The sequence below is a fragment of the Coffea arabica genome, chromosome 6e, assembly GCF_036785885.1.
Source record: "Coffea arabica cultivar ET-39 chromosome 6e, Coffea Arabica ET-39 HiFi, whole genome shotgun sequence".
NCBI lineage: Eukaryota > Viridiplantae > Streptophyta > Magnoliopsida > Gentianales > Rubiaceae > Coffea > Coffea arabica.
Genome location: NC_092321.1, coordinates 23012999 through 23030617, shown reverse-complemented (window position 1 = coordinate 23030617; position 17619 = coordinate 23012999). Strand labels below are relative to the sequence as shown.

Sequence of the window (17619 nt, the reverse complement as noted above, 5' to 3'; positions counted from 1 at the left end):
TCCCTTGTGGCAGGTTTGTTACTTCCCATGTTTGATTCTTCTCAAGAGCATACATCTCTTCTTCAATAGCCTTTCTCCACTCTGGAACTTGTAATGCTTCCTGTACATTCTTTGGAATTTCCACAGAAGAAAGTTGTGAAGTAAATGTCAAGAAGGTAGGGGATAACTTTTCATAAGAGACATAGTTAGTCATAGGGTGTTTGGTACAAGAACGCACTCTCTTTCGAAATGCAATAGGAAGATCCAGATCAGCAATCTTTGAATCAGAGGAAACTTTATTTGATGACTCAAAAACATCAAAAACTGCCCTAGGTTCGGATTCCTTGTTGTGAAGAGAAGGGGGAGCTTTATCTTTTCCTCGATGATTTTTCCTGACGTAGGTTGTCAAGGTTTTTTCAGTTACATTCCCATCTCTTTCACTAAGAGAATTCGACTCTGTTATTGGCACTAAAGACAAGAGATCCTCTTCTAATCCCTGATCAATTTTTTCACGTTTTTCAAAATCCTTTTGACGGGCAAATTGAAGAGTGTCATTTGATTTTTCAGGATTATTATCTTGAAAAGATTCTTGTTGAGGAAATTGTGCTGTAGATTCTTCTAAAAAATCAGAAAAATCAATTCTCCTATCAACAAAATTTTGATCAGAAATTTGATTTTCAATACGAAAAACATCATCATCTTCTACAGGTTCTTCTACATACCGAGTCCCCCCCTGAAGAGGATCTCCAAAGAAAGGTTTATTTTCAAAGAATGTTACATCCATGGTTACAAACATTTTTTTCGAAATGGGGTCAAAGCATTTATACCCCTTTTGCGTGGGTGCATATCCAACAAAAATGCATTTTCTTGCTCGAGGGTCTAACTTACTTCGACCTTGTTCATGATTGTGAACAAAGGCTATGCACCCAAACACCTTTAATGAGACTTCATATGCTAATCGAGACATGGGATAAATTGTTTTGAAAAAATTCAGAGGAGTTTGGAAATTCAAGGTTCTTGAGGGCATTCTGTTTATGAGATATATAGCAGTTAAAATTGCTTCGCCCCATAGATATTTAGGAACATTTCTTGAAAAAAAGTAATGCCCTCGCCACTTCTAAAATATGTTTATTTTTTCTTTCAGCTACCCCATTCTGTTGTGGGGTATCATTGCAGGAGCTTTGATGCACAATCCCTTTTTCAAGAAAAAAACTTCCCAAAATTTTATTGAAATATTCTTTTCCATTGTCACTCCGAACAATTTTGATTTTTTCTTGAAATTGTGTCAAAACCATGCTGTAGAATTTTTGAAACACACTTGCAACCTCTGATTTCTCTCTTAACAAATACACCCAACAAACTCTTGTGTGATCATCGATGAATGTAACAAACCATTTTTTTCCAGATGAAGTTGAAATTCTAGAGGGACCCCAAACATCAGTATGTAATAGAAAAAACGGTTTTGAGGGTTGATAAGGATGTATAGAAAATGTAGACCGATGATGTTTAGCCAATTCGCAGATTTCACATTGAAAGGAAGATGAATCTTTATTCTTAAACAAATCTGGAAATAAGTATTTCATGTAATAAAAACTAGGATGTCCTAGTCTAAAGTGCCATAACATAATCTCTTTGTTACTAGTAAAAGAGACAGACTCGTAACATGTGTTTTTGATTGGTGTTGTCATATTTGATCCATCTTCAAGGAAGTAAAGTCCCCCATTTTCTCTAGCACATCCAATCATCCTCCCCGTGGTCAGTTCCTGAAACTCACAAAAAGAGGGGAAAAAATTAATCCGACACATGAGATCCCTAGTTAATTTACTTATGGACAGCAAATTGCATGATAACTTTGGAACATGAAGAACTCTATGAAGTGTTAGAGTAGGAGAGATGACAACGGAACCTATGCCAGCTATGACGGATAATGATCCGTCAGCAACCTTGACCCTTTTATTGCCTGCACATGGACTGTAGGTAGAAAATAATTGTGACAAACTAGTCATATGGTCAGTGGCCCCAGAATCAATAACCCATACAATTCGTGGACAAGATGCATTTGATGTTTTACATGAAAGAGCAACAGTAAAAGGATTACCATTTTTAGCAAAAGAACAGAAAGGAGTGAAGCTTTTTGGCTCAGTGACTGAAAATTGTGGAGACTTAAAGAGTTTGTATAGTTGGCTTAATTGTTCCTTTGTGAAGGCTGGTGTCTCAGAGTCAATTTGTTGCTTTTGAGAATCCTCATTCACAGTCTGCAACACCTTGCTATCACCTCCATTTTTCTTCTTGAAATTCGATGGTTTCCCATGTAATTTCCAGCACGTGTCCTTTGTGTGCCACGACTTTTTACAGTGTTCACACCAAGGCTTCCTTCTTTTATCTCCGTCCAAATCTGTCCCCTTAGAAACCAATGCTGAAGTCTCAACTTCATCCTCTGCCTTGGACTTTAGCATCACCTTACGCCTTGATTCTTCTCTTCTGACCTCAGAAAATACTTCACGAATGGAGAGGAGAGGCTTCCTGTCCAAAATACGACCTCGCACCTCATCAAGTTCTTGATTTAGTCCGGCCAAGAAGACATAGACTCTGTCGTTCTCCTCCCGTTTCTTGTATCGAACACTGTCTGCACTGCAGTCCCATTCATCCTCATAACAAAGATCCAATTCCTGCCATAAAGTTACCATCTGATTGTAGTAGGTTGTAACATCTCTATCTTCTTGTCTTGATTTCCACAATTTCGTCTTGAGATTGAAAATTTGAGACGAATTCTCTATATCGGAATACATATCCCGGACAGCGTCCCACACATCCTTGGCTGTGGGCAGAAATAAGTGTGGCTTTCCTATCGCTGGTTCCATAGAGTTTATCAACCAAGCGATAACTAGAGAGTTCTTTGAATGCCATCTCTTCAAATTGGGATCTTCAGCAGCTGGTTGTTGAATTTCTCCAGTAAGGTGGCCGAGTTTACCTCTGCCATCGATAGCCAGTTTTACGGATTGAGCCCATTCCAGATAATTGGAACCATTTAATTTATGAACGGTTATTTGTAGGGAAGAAGAATTTGAAGCGGAGTAATCTGTAGTTTGGATAACTACTGAAGATGAGGATGAGTCTTCTCTTGTGTGAGCAGTCGATCCAGTCATGGCTGCTCGGTAGTTCATGGCAGGGATTGGTACAGAGCCGGAGCTCTGATACCATGTAAACTTTAAAAGAAAAGAAAAATGAACAAAAAACTCTACTTTTCTTTATTTTCCCACACCTAAATATGCTTACAAGGTAGGCATTTATAGGACAACCCTATCATAGTTCTGCCACCACTTAAGGTAATAGAACCATGATTTTAGGGATTACATAATCAACTCATATCCTATCTATTCAAACCTGATTGATCATAAGCAATAAAATCCCATAATCATGGGAGGTAATATCTCTCATAATCATGGGAGATAATTATGGAAGATAATATCTCCCATAATCATAGGAGATAATATCTTCGACAATTTCATTGTACAGCCTTGCAAAATGCTAATCTGGTCTCCAGTGAACGATCTGCTTTATTTTTATCTCTAAAAAGCTCCACAAATGTGGCCTTTATTTTAGTTTTAACAGGTGTATGAAGTGCAAGCATGCGGTGGCTGTACCTTTAACCTACGCTTATGATGTTAAATAGCAAGTCTTCTTAAAAGCTTAAACAATGGAAAAGCTTACTGGTTATATTTTTGACATTTCCAGTGTGGAATCAAGTGATTACAGATATTTACTATTTTACAAGCTCATGTATTTCATAGGCAATGCTGTTAAAGTAAATACTAAACAAGGTTGTAAACTGAAGCTAATGTAATTACTTTCTACTTTCTTTTCTCTGAAGGCTTAATATTGTACTGATTTTACTGATTACTATGCTTGTGGTTCTTATTACATTGTATGGATTGTTCATTGAGTCATACAGACAGTAGATCTTGATTTTCCAAATACAACTGAGAGTTACAAACTCTATTGCCAGGTTACTGACGGACCAAAATCTACATTTATTCTGTACTTGTACCCTTTTTTCTTCTGCTACTAATTGTGACTTTCTTTTAACAGAGAGTAATTGCTAGTGATATCAAAGAATGTGTATGTCGAGCTCCTGATACTCCATATGATGGTTAGTACTGCTTTGGTGCATTGTTTGAACTTCATTTGATCTTGCATTTATTGACTCATTATTGGGAATATATATAACCTAGGATAGAAGAGTATAGAAAGTGTACATACTATTTTTCAGGGGAGAGCCTGGACACAGTAAGAGCCAAGTCTGAGCACTTAGAAAGTCTACATGAACAAGGGCAGCTACCAATAATATCACTTGTGAAAATTTGGCAGGGATAGAGCAAACTTAAACATTCCTGTATTACAAGTCGTCATGATCCAACAAAAAGCCTAATGCTTCTCTTTAGCACATGCCATAATCTTTTGCTTTATTATTTAATCCGGCAGACCCACTGCCGACTTCCTTCCTATCTTTGTTCAGGAATCTTGCTAATGCATTATAATTAGTTGATCATGTAAGATGTGCTCCTATTTATAGTGGTTTCATCATGTTAATTGTAGTGCAATAACAAAAACACTTACAAATAATCTTGGTCTTTTGTTCTTTTCAGATAGTTCATACTCGAACATACCAATGACATCTTATGAGCTTCCTGATGGACAGTAAGTTTTGTAATTAAAGCCTTGTTTCTATCTTGAAAGTTTTTTACAGGATACAGACATTTTTAGAATCTGTAAGTGACACATCTGTAGACACCAAATTTTGGTGTAATTACATTTTTAGTTTTATCATTTTAGTTTTATTTGATTTTTATTTTTAGTTTCTAGTTTTATTTTTATTTTTAAGTTTTTAGCATAGAATTTCTTGAAAAATGAATGAAAATGAAAATAAAAAGAAGAGAAGAAAAAAAAGAAAATTGCCCACAAAATATGTTTTATTTCTTCTAAATTCAATCTTTTGGCATTTTGTTTATTTTTATTAAGTTCTTTTGAGAAAAGAAAAGAAAAAAGGAAAAAAGGAAAAATGAAGAAAATTTGAAAAATGGACATTTTTGTTATTTTTATTTGTTTAGTTTGTTTTTTTTTATTTATTTATTTGTTTTCATTATTATTACATGGTTTTGTCATTTTGTTATTATTATTATTTATATTCTGTATTTATTAAATTAAAAAAAAAAAAAAAGCTTCGTGCATGCAAGCTGCGTTTTTGCAGCTTGCAAAGGAACTTTGAGGCAGCTCCTTAGCTGCAAATACAGAGGAAGTTGTTAAGGGTTTAGGAGGGGGTTTCTGGTATAAATAGAAAAAGAGGGGACAGCCGCAAGGGGGGGGAAGGGATAGAAAAACGCAGCTTTTGAAGGAGGTTTTGGGGAGAGCATTAACGGGCTAAGAGAAAGGGAGTCTAAGGAGAAAAAGTGAGAAAAATCGGAACCAAAGGGGGCGACGGTAGAGGGAGAAAACGGGAAGAGGCAGAGACCAAAGAAAGTGAGGGCTGAAAGGGAAAATTGAAAACAACCGAGAGAAAATTTTTGAGGGTTTTACGGCTAGAAAAAGGGGCGGCTGGAAAATCTGGAGTGAGCAAGAGAGAGGAAGAGCGTGAGAGATAGAAGGAGCTGGGGTTTAACAGAAAAAGGGGAGGTTTTGGGTAACAAAGGCTGAGAAGTTTCAACCACCACAAGGAGCAAGGAAGGAAGAAAAGATTTCTGGTTCGTCGGAGCAAAGGAAAAGGGTCAGAAGGAGGTAATTGCGTTATCACCATCGCTTCTTCATTGATGCTTCTTTGAAGGGTTGTCCGAATCATCCGAGCCCTTTCTCCATTCTTTGATTAAGGTATCGTATTTTCCTTTTAAAGTTGAAAGCTCTCTTCTTTAGTTGTTTGCTCGTATTTCTTTGCCGTGTACTGATTCTGTTTTGCTCCAATATGAATGATGGCTTTTGTTTGAATACCAATAAATCTGGAATTTGGGAAATGAGTTGGTATCTTATATGTTAGTGTTTTGGTCGGAGGAAAATTGCCGAAGGTTTCCAGCTTTGGGTTGTGGTTCGGTTTTAAACTAAGTTTTGAGGTAGAAGTCTAGGACCATTTCAGATTGCTGAATCACTCTTGCACACATATTTTCCAGAATTTTGCATGGCTTCCGTCTGGATTTTGTTTGTTTGGATTGGGGTGGTTTTGTAGTTAATTTGCTTAGTTTAAAGCTGTGATGTTGGAGTTGAAAATATCTAATAAAAGTTGGGTGTTCGAATTGGAAGCTTGAATTAGGAAACAAAAATGCAGCAGGCATCACTTTCGTTTGCTGAAGTTTTCATGTTGTTTGAAATGCTTGATTTGTCCGTTGCTCAGCTGAGATGTTGTGAGAGTGTTTGGGAGTTTAGTAGTAGAGACCAGCATTTTTGCTTAGTCCTTGGTTGTCGAAAGAAGATTTTTGCTGCAGTTTCCTTTCTTTCTTTTGTTACCAATCAAACCAGATTGGTTATCTTAATCTTGCAGACAAAACCTCATCTTTTGATTTGGGTCAATAATTTCTGGTTTTGATGAATGTGTTTGTATGAGGAAATGGATAGAGTAGCTGCTGGAAATTGCAGCAAACTTGGAAAACAAAAGGAAGCATGTTTCGTTCTTTTGTTGCAGAAGTCTAAGTCTTTACATGGCTGCATGTTTTTGCATGAAAGACTCCTCAGAACTGTTTTGTTTAAAGGATTGTGTTTCTGTGGCTTCACTTTGCTATTTATTTGGAGGTCAAAATGGTGCATTTCATTGCTTAGATTCCTGATGTTTGAGCTGAGAAAATGGTACTATTGCTTACGAAATTGCAGCAGCAAATCTTGATTTAAGATAACTTGGAATGAACCAGAAATTTCAATGTTTTTCCTTGGTCTGAATCTTCCTTTCACACATAGTATCATGGTGATTGAGTGAGGGTCGTTGCTGTTTTTTTGTTTGAAGAAACTTGCATCTGAGAGCTTAACGCTGCAGAGAGGAAAAATTCTGGAATGAACATTGCAGTAAAAATTGTAGAAGCAAAAATGTAGCAAGCTTGCACTTTCCGTTTGCAGAAATCTTCTTGAGTTTGCATGAAAGATTGCTGGAATTCACATTATCTTATCATAATTTGTTGGCTTGTTGAATTCTGTGTTAGTTTTTAGTTTAATGCCGATGGCTTTGATTGATTGGTGAGATGTTAGTTGCATATTAGGATTGTATTTGAGAAGTTTAGCATGTTGCAGATGAAAGGAACCAGCAAAACAAAGAGATTTACGTAGCATGCATGAAATATATTCTAAAAATTGCACTTTGACCCCCCAAGTTCCCCCTTATTTCACTATGACCCAATCAATTAGAGAATTTCATCAATTTGGTCCTTGTTAATTTTAATTTGTGCAACTTCATTGCTTGTTTGCTTCAATTAACTACTATGCTTTGTTTAAATTGCGCTTAAGTTATGACTTTAGGGACTTTATGACTAAGTGAGCTTTGTTTTGCACATTTCTTTTATTTTTTCTTAAATAAAGTGGTGCATTGACCTTTTTATTATTTTGGAGGGTAATTGAATAATTTCACTTCATTGAGACCCAATTGCAAGGGAGGTAACCTCTATCTCCTTGATTTTCATTTCTCCTATGTGATCCAACGTGCTAAGTGTGAATTGCATGCTTACGTTGCTTTCCTAGCCTTTCTTTAATTTCTTTCATTTACTTCATTTACTTTTGCTTTTTATTTAAGTTATTCTTTATGGGGTATGTGTACACCTCTTGGTTTGTAATAGATAGGGCTTGGAGGAGCATTCGATGAAGATCTGTTGAAGACATGTGCCTAGCTAGCAAATGTAATAGTTAGGGCCTTAATTACCTTATGTGTCTTGCATGTCTATGTGCTATATGTTTAATCGCTTTCTTAGGTTTTGGCATCTAGATATGCATGTTAAGTGTTATGTGCTATGTGATTGACATGTCTACTCGCTTTCCATATCCCTGAATGAATGTGATGGATGAATGTACGTTTCCGCTAGTCCAACGCTAGTCGGAATTCATAGAATGGGCTAGTCCAACGCTAGACCCTTAGGGACTTCCCCTCGTTAGTACATATTTGCATGTTCATTACATGTCATGCATTCTTTTTAGTTTTATCATTTAGCATGCTCCTCGAACCCCTTTTCCCTCATTTTAGGATTTTTGCATTTCATGCTAGTTATAGGGTTCATTTGCTTGAGAGTCCCCTTAAATATGGGATATAGACGAGTGTGGCTTTTTCTAAGCCTTAGCACGCTTGTATTCCCTCTATAAAAGGGCAAATTGAGTCACGATTTAGGTCTCCCCGTCCCAATATGCATGAATTCCCTAGGCTCATGCATTCTAAGTCCACTCTATCATTACACTTTCACTTTTCCTCCCATTTGCACACGTACACCTTTTTATCCCTTCACTTGCACATGAACACTTTTCCTCCCATTTTGCACACGTGCACCTTTATGTTTCTTCACTTGCACGCGAACACTTTTATCATCACTTGCACACATGCACTTCATGTTATCATTTCACATACCGTACCTTACCCACTCACGTGCACATTTTCATTTACATATTTATTGTCTTTTATTACTTTTTCAAACTCATGTCCTCACATTGCATACATGCATTCCATTCATTTGCATCCCACTCGCATTATTCGTGACTTCTTCAAAGGATTGTTATTGGGCTTCACAATTAATGTGATTGGCACCACTCAACCGTTGAAGAGAAATTTCCCCCAATACCCCTAGGTCTAGGGTTTGCATTCATGTAGCACATCCAAATGTAATAAATTCTTTGGTTAAAACAAGAAAATCTTTGATTAAATCACGCAACTAGCCTTGGCTAGGTCGAAGGGGTGCCTTGGATTTTATCCTTGCCTTCCCCTTTGTCAAATGTGACTCCCGAACCTTTTTCTTTGGTTTACGTGGACTAGGAGTCGTTTAAAAGGGGTTTCTTACTACTTTTTCCTATTTTTTCTTTAAAAATTCATTTTTGGTGACTTGGTACACCTTAACTCATTACCAAGTGGCGACTCCAATTTTTTAAAACCCTTTTTAAACTATAATTTTGGGTCAAATCGTCGCATTCTCAAACCCCCATTTAGACCCATTTTTCTTTTAAATCACAATTCATTTTCCAATCAAAAAATACATTTTTTAAAATCATTTATTTATTTATCAAAAAATGGGGCGCGACAACATCTTAATGAGTTGTTCTTGTTCCATTAACTTTTTCATGATTTACCTGGGGTGATATATAACAAGGCCATTGATAATCTAGGTCTTACCGCATCTCATAGCTTTCTCTGTACTTCTATTTTCTTACTGGCACTTCCTTTTCATCTAAGTTCATTGTTTATTAATCCAGGACAATAGAAATTGGAGCCGACAGATTCAAGGCACCTGATATTCTTTTCAACCCATCCTTGGCTCAGGTGGTTTTGAAACTTTTTCCTATGCCGCTTTTCCATTTATAATCATGAGTGCAAATTTGACTCTTCAGGTTTACATAATCTGCAAGCCTTTTGGAGTATTTTTTTTTACGTGCTATTATTTTGAGCTTAGTATTAAGAGATTTTTGTGCTTTTGCTCAAGGGGGAAGTATAGCGTACATGTATCCCAGATTGAAAGAAAAAAATGTATTTTTCTTTGCATTATGCTTCACCTCTCGACTCTCCCTTCTCCCCTATGATTTTCATCATGTTTGTCTTTCACTGACTTGACAAATAGTTTAAGTATCTACATCACATAAAATTAGTAGAGTATCCTGAACTTATATATATTGCACAGCACGAGCTTACTAAGATAATCTAATCCTTGAATGATATGCATGTTAAAAATTATAAATTTGTTTGACCAATTCTCCGCCCTAAGAGTTGAAGCTTATAGTTAGATTTGTAATTTTATATTTTTCAGCCTTAAAAGTTCTTCCAATTGGATTTAGTTATTTTCATGTTCTCAGAACATGTGGAGCTTGTCGTAACGTATGCAGGTTAAACTTTTACCTTTCTTCTCTGCTTTGAAATTTAAGCGTCATTAGAATATTCTTAAGTATGCAGATCTCGTAAACCATGCACGGTTGGAGAATCATAGCTCAAATTGTTTGGCTCAACATGGATATCCTTTTCTTGGCTAGGCTTTTAGGACTTTATTAATTGCCATTGGAAAATGAAGATGGTCTGAAAATGCACATCTAGCAAAGAATTAAGTAAGGGCTTGTGGCAGTTTCCTGCTCTGGCCTTTAGGAGGTCTTTCTCATCATTTGTTGGGACATTCATTGTCCAATAAATCTTGCTTATAAAGACAAGAGGCGATGAGGTTTGCTGCTATATTAGACTTGTTTAGCACTGGCCGGAATTGCCTAAACATATGCCTCATTGCTTGGGCTACTTTTAGAGACCTTTATACTGATGAGTTTAGATTAACTAATCTACTGTCTTGGTTCAAATTATCAAATAACTAGAGAAACAAATGATGGATTTTGACAAATGATGCTGATGAGTTTTTTTGACATATGATGCATTTTGAATTCTCTTGATTGCTTTTGGTTTGATTTGAAATTCCATTTACTGACATGATCTAATCTGTCAGACTATTCCTGGTATGGAGAATTTTGCCGAGACTGTTTCTTCTGTTCGTGGCCTGCCACAAATGGTAATTCCTGTCATTTTGCACTTTTATCCATGAGCTGGGGATCTAGCTACCATTATTCTCTTTTTACTTTTACAATATATCCTTCTAAAATTCTTCAGGTCTTGGAGAGCATAAATAAGTGTGATGTGGATATTAGGAGAGAACTCTTCAGCAGTATACTGGTAAATTTTCAACCCTTCAATGTGAATAAGTACCTTAATTACACCAAAATGTATAAGGCTGTTATCTAGACTTTTTTTTTTCTGTCGACAGTAAATTATTTTTTCCCCTGTTGATTAGCTAAAATCTCTGCAATTTTAGTGAGGTAAACCTTGTATGTAGTGCTTCATGTTGCAGCTGTTCCCCTTTTTCCTTGGATTTCCAGCTTCCCATATATTATCTTCATAGTATTTATGCATAAATTGGCTGTGTCCCAATAAATTTGCCCCTCTCCACAAACTCAGACATCTCACTTAATTTCTACTTTTTCACTCTGATGATATTCCTATAGTAGCAGGATATTATTTTTTGTCCTTTTTCCAGTGCAGATGCACATCAAGGATTCCTGCTGTTATATTTAGCTTTTGCTAACTTCTTTTTAAGCTTGTTTAGCTCAATGACTCTTAAAGATGATGACTTCCACTCAAGTTTCTGTTCTGTCCCCCAGATCATCGTATTTGCATAGTTTCCTTTTGTGTTGTCTTTAGGAAACATATCTTGTACTTAGAAGAGTGGATCATATAGTATCTGATTTGATTTCAACCTTACACAGCTTGCTGGTGGCACTGCATCCATGCAACAGTTAAAGGAACGTCTGGAGAAAGATTTGCTAGAGGTAGGTTTTTTTCAGTCAGATTTCTGTATTTAAAAGAAAAAGAAGTCCTTGTTCTGGTACTCTCCCTAAAAGAGGAGAGGGAAAATAAAAAGGAAACTCAGAAGCCCAAAGTTGTGTGATGAAGGAAAAGATGAAAGAAAGGGAAGGAAGAAAGATCAGACATGCGGCTATCTGGTTATTTCTGATATCAAATGCTTAATGTTGAGAGAATACACAGCTTATTGCAACGTGAAAATTCAAGTTTGTCCAGTGGTTTTAGTTAATGCTTGAGATTTTTCTTATGTCTGGGTCTACCGTTTGCAGGAATCTCCTCAAGCAGCTAGAGTGAAAGTTTTGGCAAGTGGAAATGCAACGGAAAGGAGATTCAGGTAGACTAACTTGCTTGATGGGAAAAAAATTAAAAAAAATGAAAAAAGGAAATCAATGTGTTCTATCTTCTGCTTGTGTTGATGGGTGGATGTAGATTGCTGTTGTCCTTTCCTTCCCATGTTATTTTCATTTCTTCAAGCACCAAATTTTCTGGTTGAACATTGTGAATTCTTACATAAATCGGCATCTCTTTGGGAGGTGGCTCAATAGAAAAGCCATTAGGTTACAGCATTGATGTTACGTGTCACTTAGGAATTCGCCATATGGAGAGGGTAAATCATGGTGGTAACTGGCAGATATGCTTTTGTTTCATTCCTGCATTCCTTGCCTCAGTGCTTCCTCCGAAGTTGCATGTTTGGACCAAATTGCTTCTGCTTTATGATTGAAGAGGATATTTCTTTGCATTCATGTTAGCATACCAAGCGTTGACTAACTTGTCGCATTCAGTGTTTGGATAGGTGGGAGTATATTGGCGTCACTTGGTTCCTTTCAGCAAATGTGGTTTTCAAAATCTGAGTAAGCTTTTGCATCCACTCTACCTCTCAATACTCAAACTTTTCTCCTTTTTTCTCCCCATATTAAGTCTTTTGTCTCTTGATTAACAGGTTCGAGGAACATGGAGCTTCTTATGTTCAAAGAAAATGCCCGTAAGGAACTTTACTGGTGCGGTCAATTATCACATTAGATAGACAGAAATTCATGGAGCTGACTTCACTTCGATTAGTTTGCTGACGGTATGGGTTGTTCGGTTTTAATATCCTGCTCTATAGGAGTCCAAACAACAATGTACTATATATGTATTGTACCTATCGTTGCTAATGTTGTACAATTACGTTACGTACTGGGGATTGTAATATACTCCGTACTAGGCTCGTGTAGCAACATTATTGACTTGCTATCTAAGTCACCGTGAAGAATTTTACGATCGCTGACATTTTAAAACTTGGGTGATTTGTTGCTGTCTTCCAGGAGTACTTAGTGAAAGAGGGATTAAATTTCTGCGTGTTAAATTTAATAAAAGTCTGAAATGATTTGGTGCAAGTGCAGCCTTGGAAAAAAGCTAAAGCCTATTTCTCCCAACAACTAAAAATGTACTAATGGTCATGCTCTGGTTCCAACGTCTAAGAAACTGCCATTTTATTTCCAATGCAAGCCAATGTTCTTAAGGGTATGTTTGGTTCCCTATGGAATTAGGATTTAGAATTGGAATTGGGGTCCTAATTCCAATTCCATTGTTTGGATTCTACTTCCCTCACATAATTAGAATTGAATCTGAATTCTATAGGAGTCCAATTCTATGAATTGAATTCTTTACTCGATCAAAAGAATTCTAATTCCAATTCCACAACTAAATGGGTTCACACGCGGATCTAGTATGGGTCAAAAATTAAAATCGGGTCAAAGGATATTGGCACCCCTTTCTACCTATGTAACTCACCATTTTCCTCAGCCGCTAGTGCTCTGCTCTCCACCATCACTTCCACCTGCAACCCTAATATCTTACCTTTCCCACCACCGTCTTCCCCCCTGCCTTCCATTTCTCTGGCCACTTCCTCCATCCTTCGCCACTCTCACCACTCGTCCACCCCAAATTTCAGACACATTTAGGGCTTGTGAGACACCCAGGAAGGATAATGCGAACGCAAAGTTGACCTCCAACAGCAGAGGAACACCTTTTGGTCTCTGAGATTTTGCCGCTACTATTGCCCCAAATCGAAATGGCCTGTGCGGAACTTTGAGCCTAAAGATGTACTAACACATGGCAACCTCGAATAGAGTACCAGTGGTTCGAGCTAAACACCCATCATATTAAGGAAATAACAAGCCAAGTTGGTAAGAGTTGTTTCTTAATTTTTCCAGCATCAAAATAATCTACTATCAGAATAATCTTTTAATCTTTCCAGCATCTTTCTAGCACATAATTATTTTTTGCTTAAAAAAAAAAGAAAATTATGATTAGCCAAGAAGGGAAGGGAAGGGAAGAGAGGGGGGGTTTGGTTTGGTTGATAATGAAACCAATTCTATAACCTGTTGCCTGCAGAAAGCTATTTGGGACGCCATCTTGAACAACAGGGCAGTTCAGGATCTCTGGGGCTCAATCTCTGCAGGTCATATGCAACAAATTTATTTGACAAAATTTTCAAAATATATACGTTTATTCCCCTGCCTCCTCTGTATGATTAATCATACAGAGTCATTTACCTCAGCAACAATTCATCCTACTAGGAGTCTTTTAGATAATTTGAAGAATTCTAGGGTGAAGTTTTATAATTCATATCTGTTCATTGCTTAAAATAAAAGCTTTCTAAACCTTGTTTGAACTTCCTGTATTGCCTGACAAAGGCCAGAGACATGTTTAGCTAAAGCTTGCCTGCACTTGTGCTTTACAATGGTTGCTTGTCTTCAATTTATAGAGCACTTTATCTTGTTGTCTTGTTGTTTCTTTTCTTAAAGGAAAAATTTGCTGTCGGGTCAGGGCCTGAAAAATTTTTATGTCTCGTCTCAAGGCTGCTAACTTCTCGTCAATGGACATGGAATGTGATGAATGTGTGTTTTGGACTATTTAATGCTGTCATAAATTCTCACACACACTCTCTCTTAATGTATATTTAAATGTGTTTGATTGTTCCTAATATGTTACAGGAAGGCTTGTTTAACCTTGTCCTGCATTAAAGTGAGGTCGGTGCATTCTTCTTGATAGCAAAGTTGCGGGCTGACATGAAGTTGGACATGCTTAAAGGCTGAAGATCGTCACTCCAGTCTTCCTTGTATGTGTGGTATTTATAAAGGTATTTATTTTCAAGTGCTTAGAATGCTGTGAATAGGTTTTTTGATGTGAAAATTATAGCTCTATCTCTGGCTTTCATATTTCAACTATTGAGCCTGGTAATAATGGTTCAATTTTGACACTAACTAGAACAGTTGTCCTGCAGTTCTTTGGTGTATGTTTCTCTATATAATCAATTGTTAAGCATATTTTAAAGCTTATGGTTATCACAGTATTCTTAATGTGGTGTAACATGAATGCGTTATTGGTAGGAAGTGCAATTAATCTCCCAATCTGGCCTTACTCTGACATATTTGTAGCAAAATAGGCAGGAATAATACCAAAGTTTCTGGCTTTTTTTAAGAAGCTTTGGTGTGCTTGTTATCCAGTTGGGCCTTCCCTGCAATTCATTGCTAGTTAGGAAATTGTAAATAGCTATCTTTATCTCACACACACACACATATAGAGGAGTTTCAAGGGGAAGATAATTAATCTTTTGTTTTGTAACGCGCAGAATTGAGTGTAATAGTTTCCCAAGCTTATTTTCCAAGGCAAAGTGGGCAGTACCAAATCGAAACACTAACCTGATCATAGCAATGAATCACAGAAGCTAATAATTATGTTTACCAACAACTTGCACAAACTAATGAATTACAAAATTGTAATACTAAAGCTAATTCCTAAGCGATCTCTAAAGTATTAAAGGTGTATAAGCCAATATATTTGTTTCTGTCAATAGTTGTATTCACAAGCTGTAAATGTAATATTTCACGAAAGGCAAAAATATTATTGCAGATTATTATGTCAGAGGTTTATTTAGCTATCATTTTAGCTTCAATTGACTATGTAGAATTTAACACAGACTCACTTTTTAAAATTTGGTCTTTTGACTTACCTTTTCTTATTGTTGTCGTGATTTTGAATTGCAGAATTTGGATATTGACATCGATAAGGAAGGAGACGAGCAAAAAACAAAAAAGAGAAAAGTGGTAGTTGCAAATTATATGGTAACAGTAGCCACATTAGTAGTTTGGTGGCATGAGAAACATATAGTAAAGGAGCCTTATTTGGACTTTAAAGTAGCACATGAAATATATCTAAGGCACATGAAATATATCTAAGGCGTCTTTACTATGGAAACAATAGAGTTTGTGTAGAGCAATTTCGACTCAATAAACATTATTTTACTATTTTATGTACAAATTTAAGAGAGCATTGTGGGTTGAGGGATACTAGAAATATTACTGTTGAAGAAGCAGTTGCAATGTTTCTCTATGTTCTTGCTCATAACTTTAAAAATCGCACTGTCAATTTTAATTTCATAAGATCAAGTGAGACAGTTGGAAGATACTTTAATATAGTTCTACGTGCTATCATAAAATTGGGGAAACAATATCTTATCCAGCCTGAAACGGAAATGGAAGGTTACGAGCATGAAAAGTGGGAATGGAAGCAATTTTTTATTTAATATAATTTAATTAAAAAAAACAAGAATTTTTTTTTTTTTTGCAGAAAAGGAACTTATTTGTTTTTTTTTTCTTTAAAGCTTTAGTAACAATTAGTTAAATGCAAGAAAAAATAAATTATTAAAGGCACTAATTGGCTTTTTCCTTAAAGCTTTAGTAACAATTAGCTAAATGTTAAAAAATTATTATATAGTAAAAAAAAAGAAATTTTTTATGTAAGGAAATGTTAGTTGGAAACAATTCTAATTGTAATGAATTCTTCTCCCATCCAAACAAAGAATTTGGAATTCTAAATGAATTCTGTATCAATTCTATGCATTTCCCAAACAAAAGAATTTCAATGTTTTGGAATTCCAATTCATGGAATTCTAATTCTATAGAATTCCAATTCCAATTCAATTCCAATTCTGTTGAACCAAACGCACCCTAAAAGTTAAAGCTCCTTCCGTCTTCTTCTGCTTTAAATTTGGTTTTGAGCATTCTTGGCTCTGGTCGAAGACAAACAAGAACACGTGGCTCTTTCTTAGATTGGCAAGTGTGGTAAAGAGGAACAGAAAAATGCAACATATATATATATATATATCTATATATACAAGGCAAGGACATGGTTGGATAATAAAAGGAAACAAGAACTAACTTTTTTTTTTGTTTTTTGGATTATATTAATGTATGGATAATCCCTTTCTTGGCTATGGCCGAAGCTGGACAAATAAGAACACGTGGCTCTTCCTTTAGATAGGTAAGTGTTGTAAGAGAAACATAAAAAAAAACATCTTCCCAAAAAAATATATACACACGCACACAAGGACATGGCTTTGATAATAATATGTTAGGTTAATATTTTTTTGGAGAAAAATATAAAAAGAATTAACTCTTTTTCATTTTTTTCAGATTCTATTGTTGATATGAACAATCACTTTTTTTACTATGGCGAAGCAGGACATATAAGAATGCGTGACTCTTCCTTAGATAGACAAGTATTGCAAGAGAAATCTTCCCCAAAATATGCATATATATATATATATATATATATATATATGATGACTTGACAATAATCTCTTAGGTTAATATTTTTTCTGGAGAAAAAATAAAATGGATTAACTCTTTTTGGGTTTTTCTTTTTTGGATTATATTGTTCATACGGATAATGACTTTCTTGCCTGCGTATAAGGTTTTCCCTTCGTTTCAATTTACTTCGCAGCAATGCTCTGAACATGTCAGCCAACTGCCCTGCCATACTGCATTATTTGCCGATTGCCAATGATAGTCCATCCTTCAGGCAACTTGAGATCTCACTAAACTCAGTACTTATTGGTCTCCGCAAACCCGACGTAATTTTTTTCAGGAATAAATTCAGAAACTTCCCTTGAGTTTGTGATAATTTCACTTAGCACCTTTAAACTTTAAAAATCACTTGCCTTCACTTGCATAACACTCAATTGTAGATAGAGAATATAATTTCATTTCAGTGTTTTGCCCTTCTCTTGTGAACCATTTTGTTGACATAACAAAACTAGTTAATCTCTT

General features: G+C 36.0%; 2 protein-coding genes and 2 long non-coding RNA genes across 4 annotated transcripts; 2 read left to right on the top strand and 2 right to left on the bottom strand.

The window, feature by feature from the left end:
* Positions 1-1701: 1701 nt before the first annotated feature.
* On the bottom strand, positions 1702-2156 carry LOC113696025 (uncharacterized). Its single transcript, XR_003449656.2, has 2 exons — positions 2078-2156; positions 1702-1742 (listed from the first exon to the last, which is right to left on the bottom strand). It is a non-coding gene; the product is annotated as an uncharacterized lncRNA (long non-coding RNA).
* An 8-nt stretch (positions 2157-2164) lies between these two features.
* Positions 2165-3125, bottom strand: LOC140009799 (uncharacterized). The gene is made up of 2 exons (XM_072056122.1): positions 2232-3125; positions 2165-2185 (listed from the first exon to the last, which is right to left on the bottom strand). The coding sequence occupies exons 1-2, from the start codon at positions 3123-3125 to the stop codon at positions 2165-2167; spliced, it is 915 nt and encodes a 304-aa protein (XP_071912223.1).
* Positions 3126-3541: 416 nt separating this feature from the next.
* LOC113696021 (actin-related protein 4-like) lies at positions 3542-12801 on the top strand. The gene is made up of 10 exons (XM_027215307.2): positions 3542-3985; positions 4069-4129; positions 4626-4677; positions 9391-9457; positions 10614-10676; positions 10775-10837; positions 11428-11490; positions 11794-11858; positions 12307-12375; positions 12465-12801. The coding sequence occupies exons 3-10, from the start codon at positions 4649-4651 to the stop codon at positions 12508-12510; spliced, it is 465 nt and encodes a 154-aa protein (XP_027071108.1). The 5' UTR covers positions 3542-3985; positions 4069-4129; positions 4626-4648; the 3' UTR covers positions 12511-12801.
* Positions 12802-13312: 511 nt separating this feature from the next.
* Positions 13313-15916, top strand: LOC140010040 (uncharacterized). The gene is made up of 3 exons (XR_011817294.1): positions 13313-13692; positions 14503-14648; positions 15556-15916. It is a non-coding gene; the product is annotated as an uncharacterized lncRNA (long non-coding RNA).
* The last annotated feature ends 1703 nt before the right edge of the window (positions 15917-17619 follow it).

What these genes read in the sequence shown, in the direction of transcription:
- LOC113696021 (XM_027215307.2), top strand. Translation starts at nt 4,649, where the DNA reads ATGACATCTTATGAGCTTCCTGATGGACA. An exon ending in AACTCTTCAGCAGTATACTG is followed by an intron (nt 10,838 to 11,427) that starts GTAAATTTTCAA and finishes AACCTTACACAG; the next exon opens with CTTGCTGGTGGCACTGCATC. An exon ending in GCAACGGAAAGGAGATTCAG is followed by an intron (nt 11,859 to 12,306) that starts GTAGACTAACTT and finishes TGTCGCATTCAG; the next exon opens with TGTTTGGATAGGTGGGAGTA.
- LOC140009799 (XM_072056122.1), bottom strand. Translation starts at nt 3,125, where the DNA reads ATGACTGGATCGACTGCTCACACAAGAGAAGACTCATCCTCATCTTCA. An exon ending in ATAGCAAGGTGTTGCAGACT is followed by an intron (nt 2,186 to 2,231) that starts GTGAATGAGGAT and finishes CTGAGACACCAG; the next exon opens with CCTTCACAAAGGAACAATTA.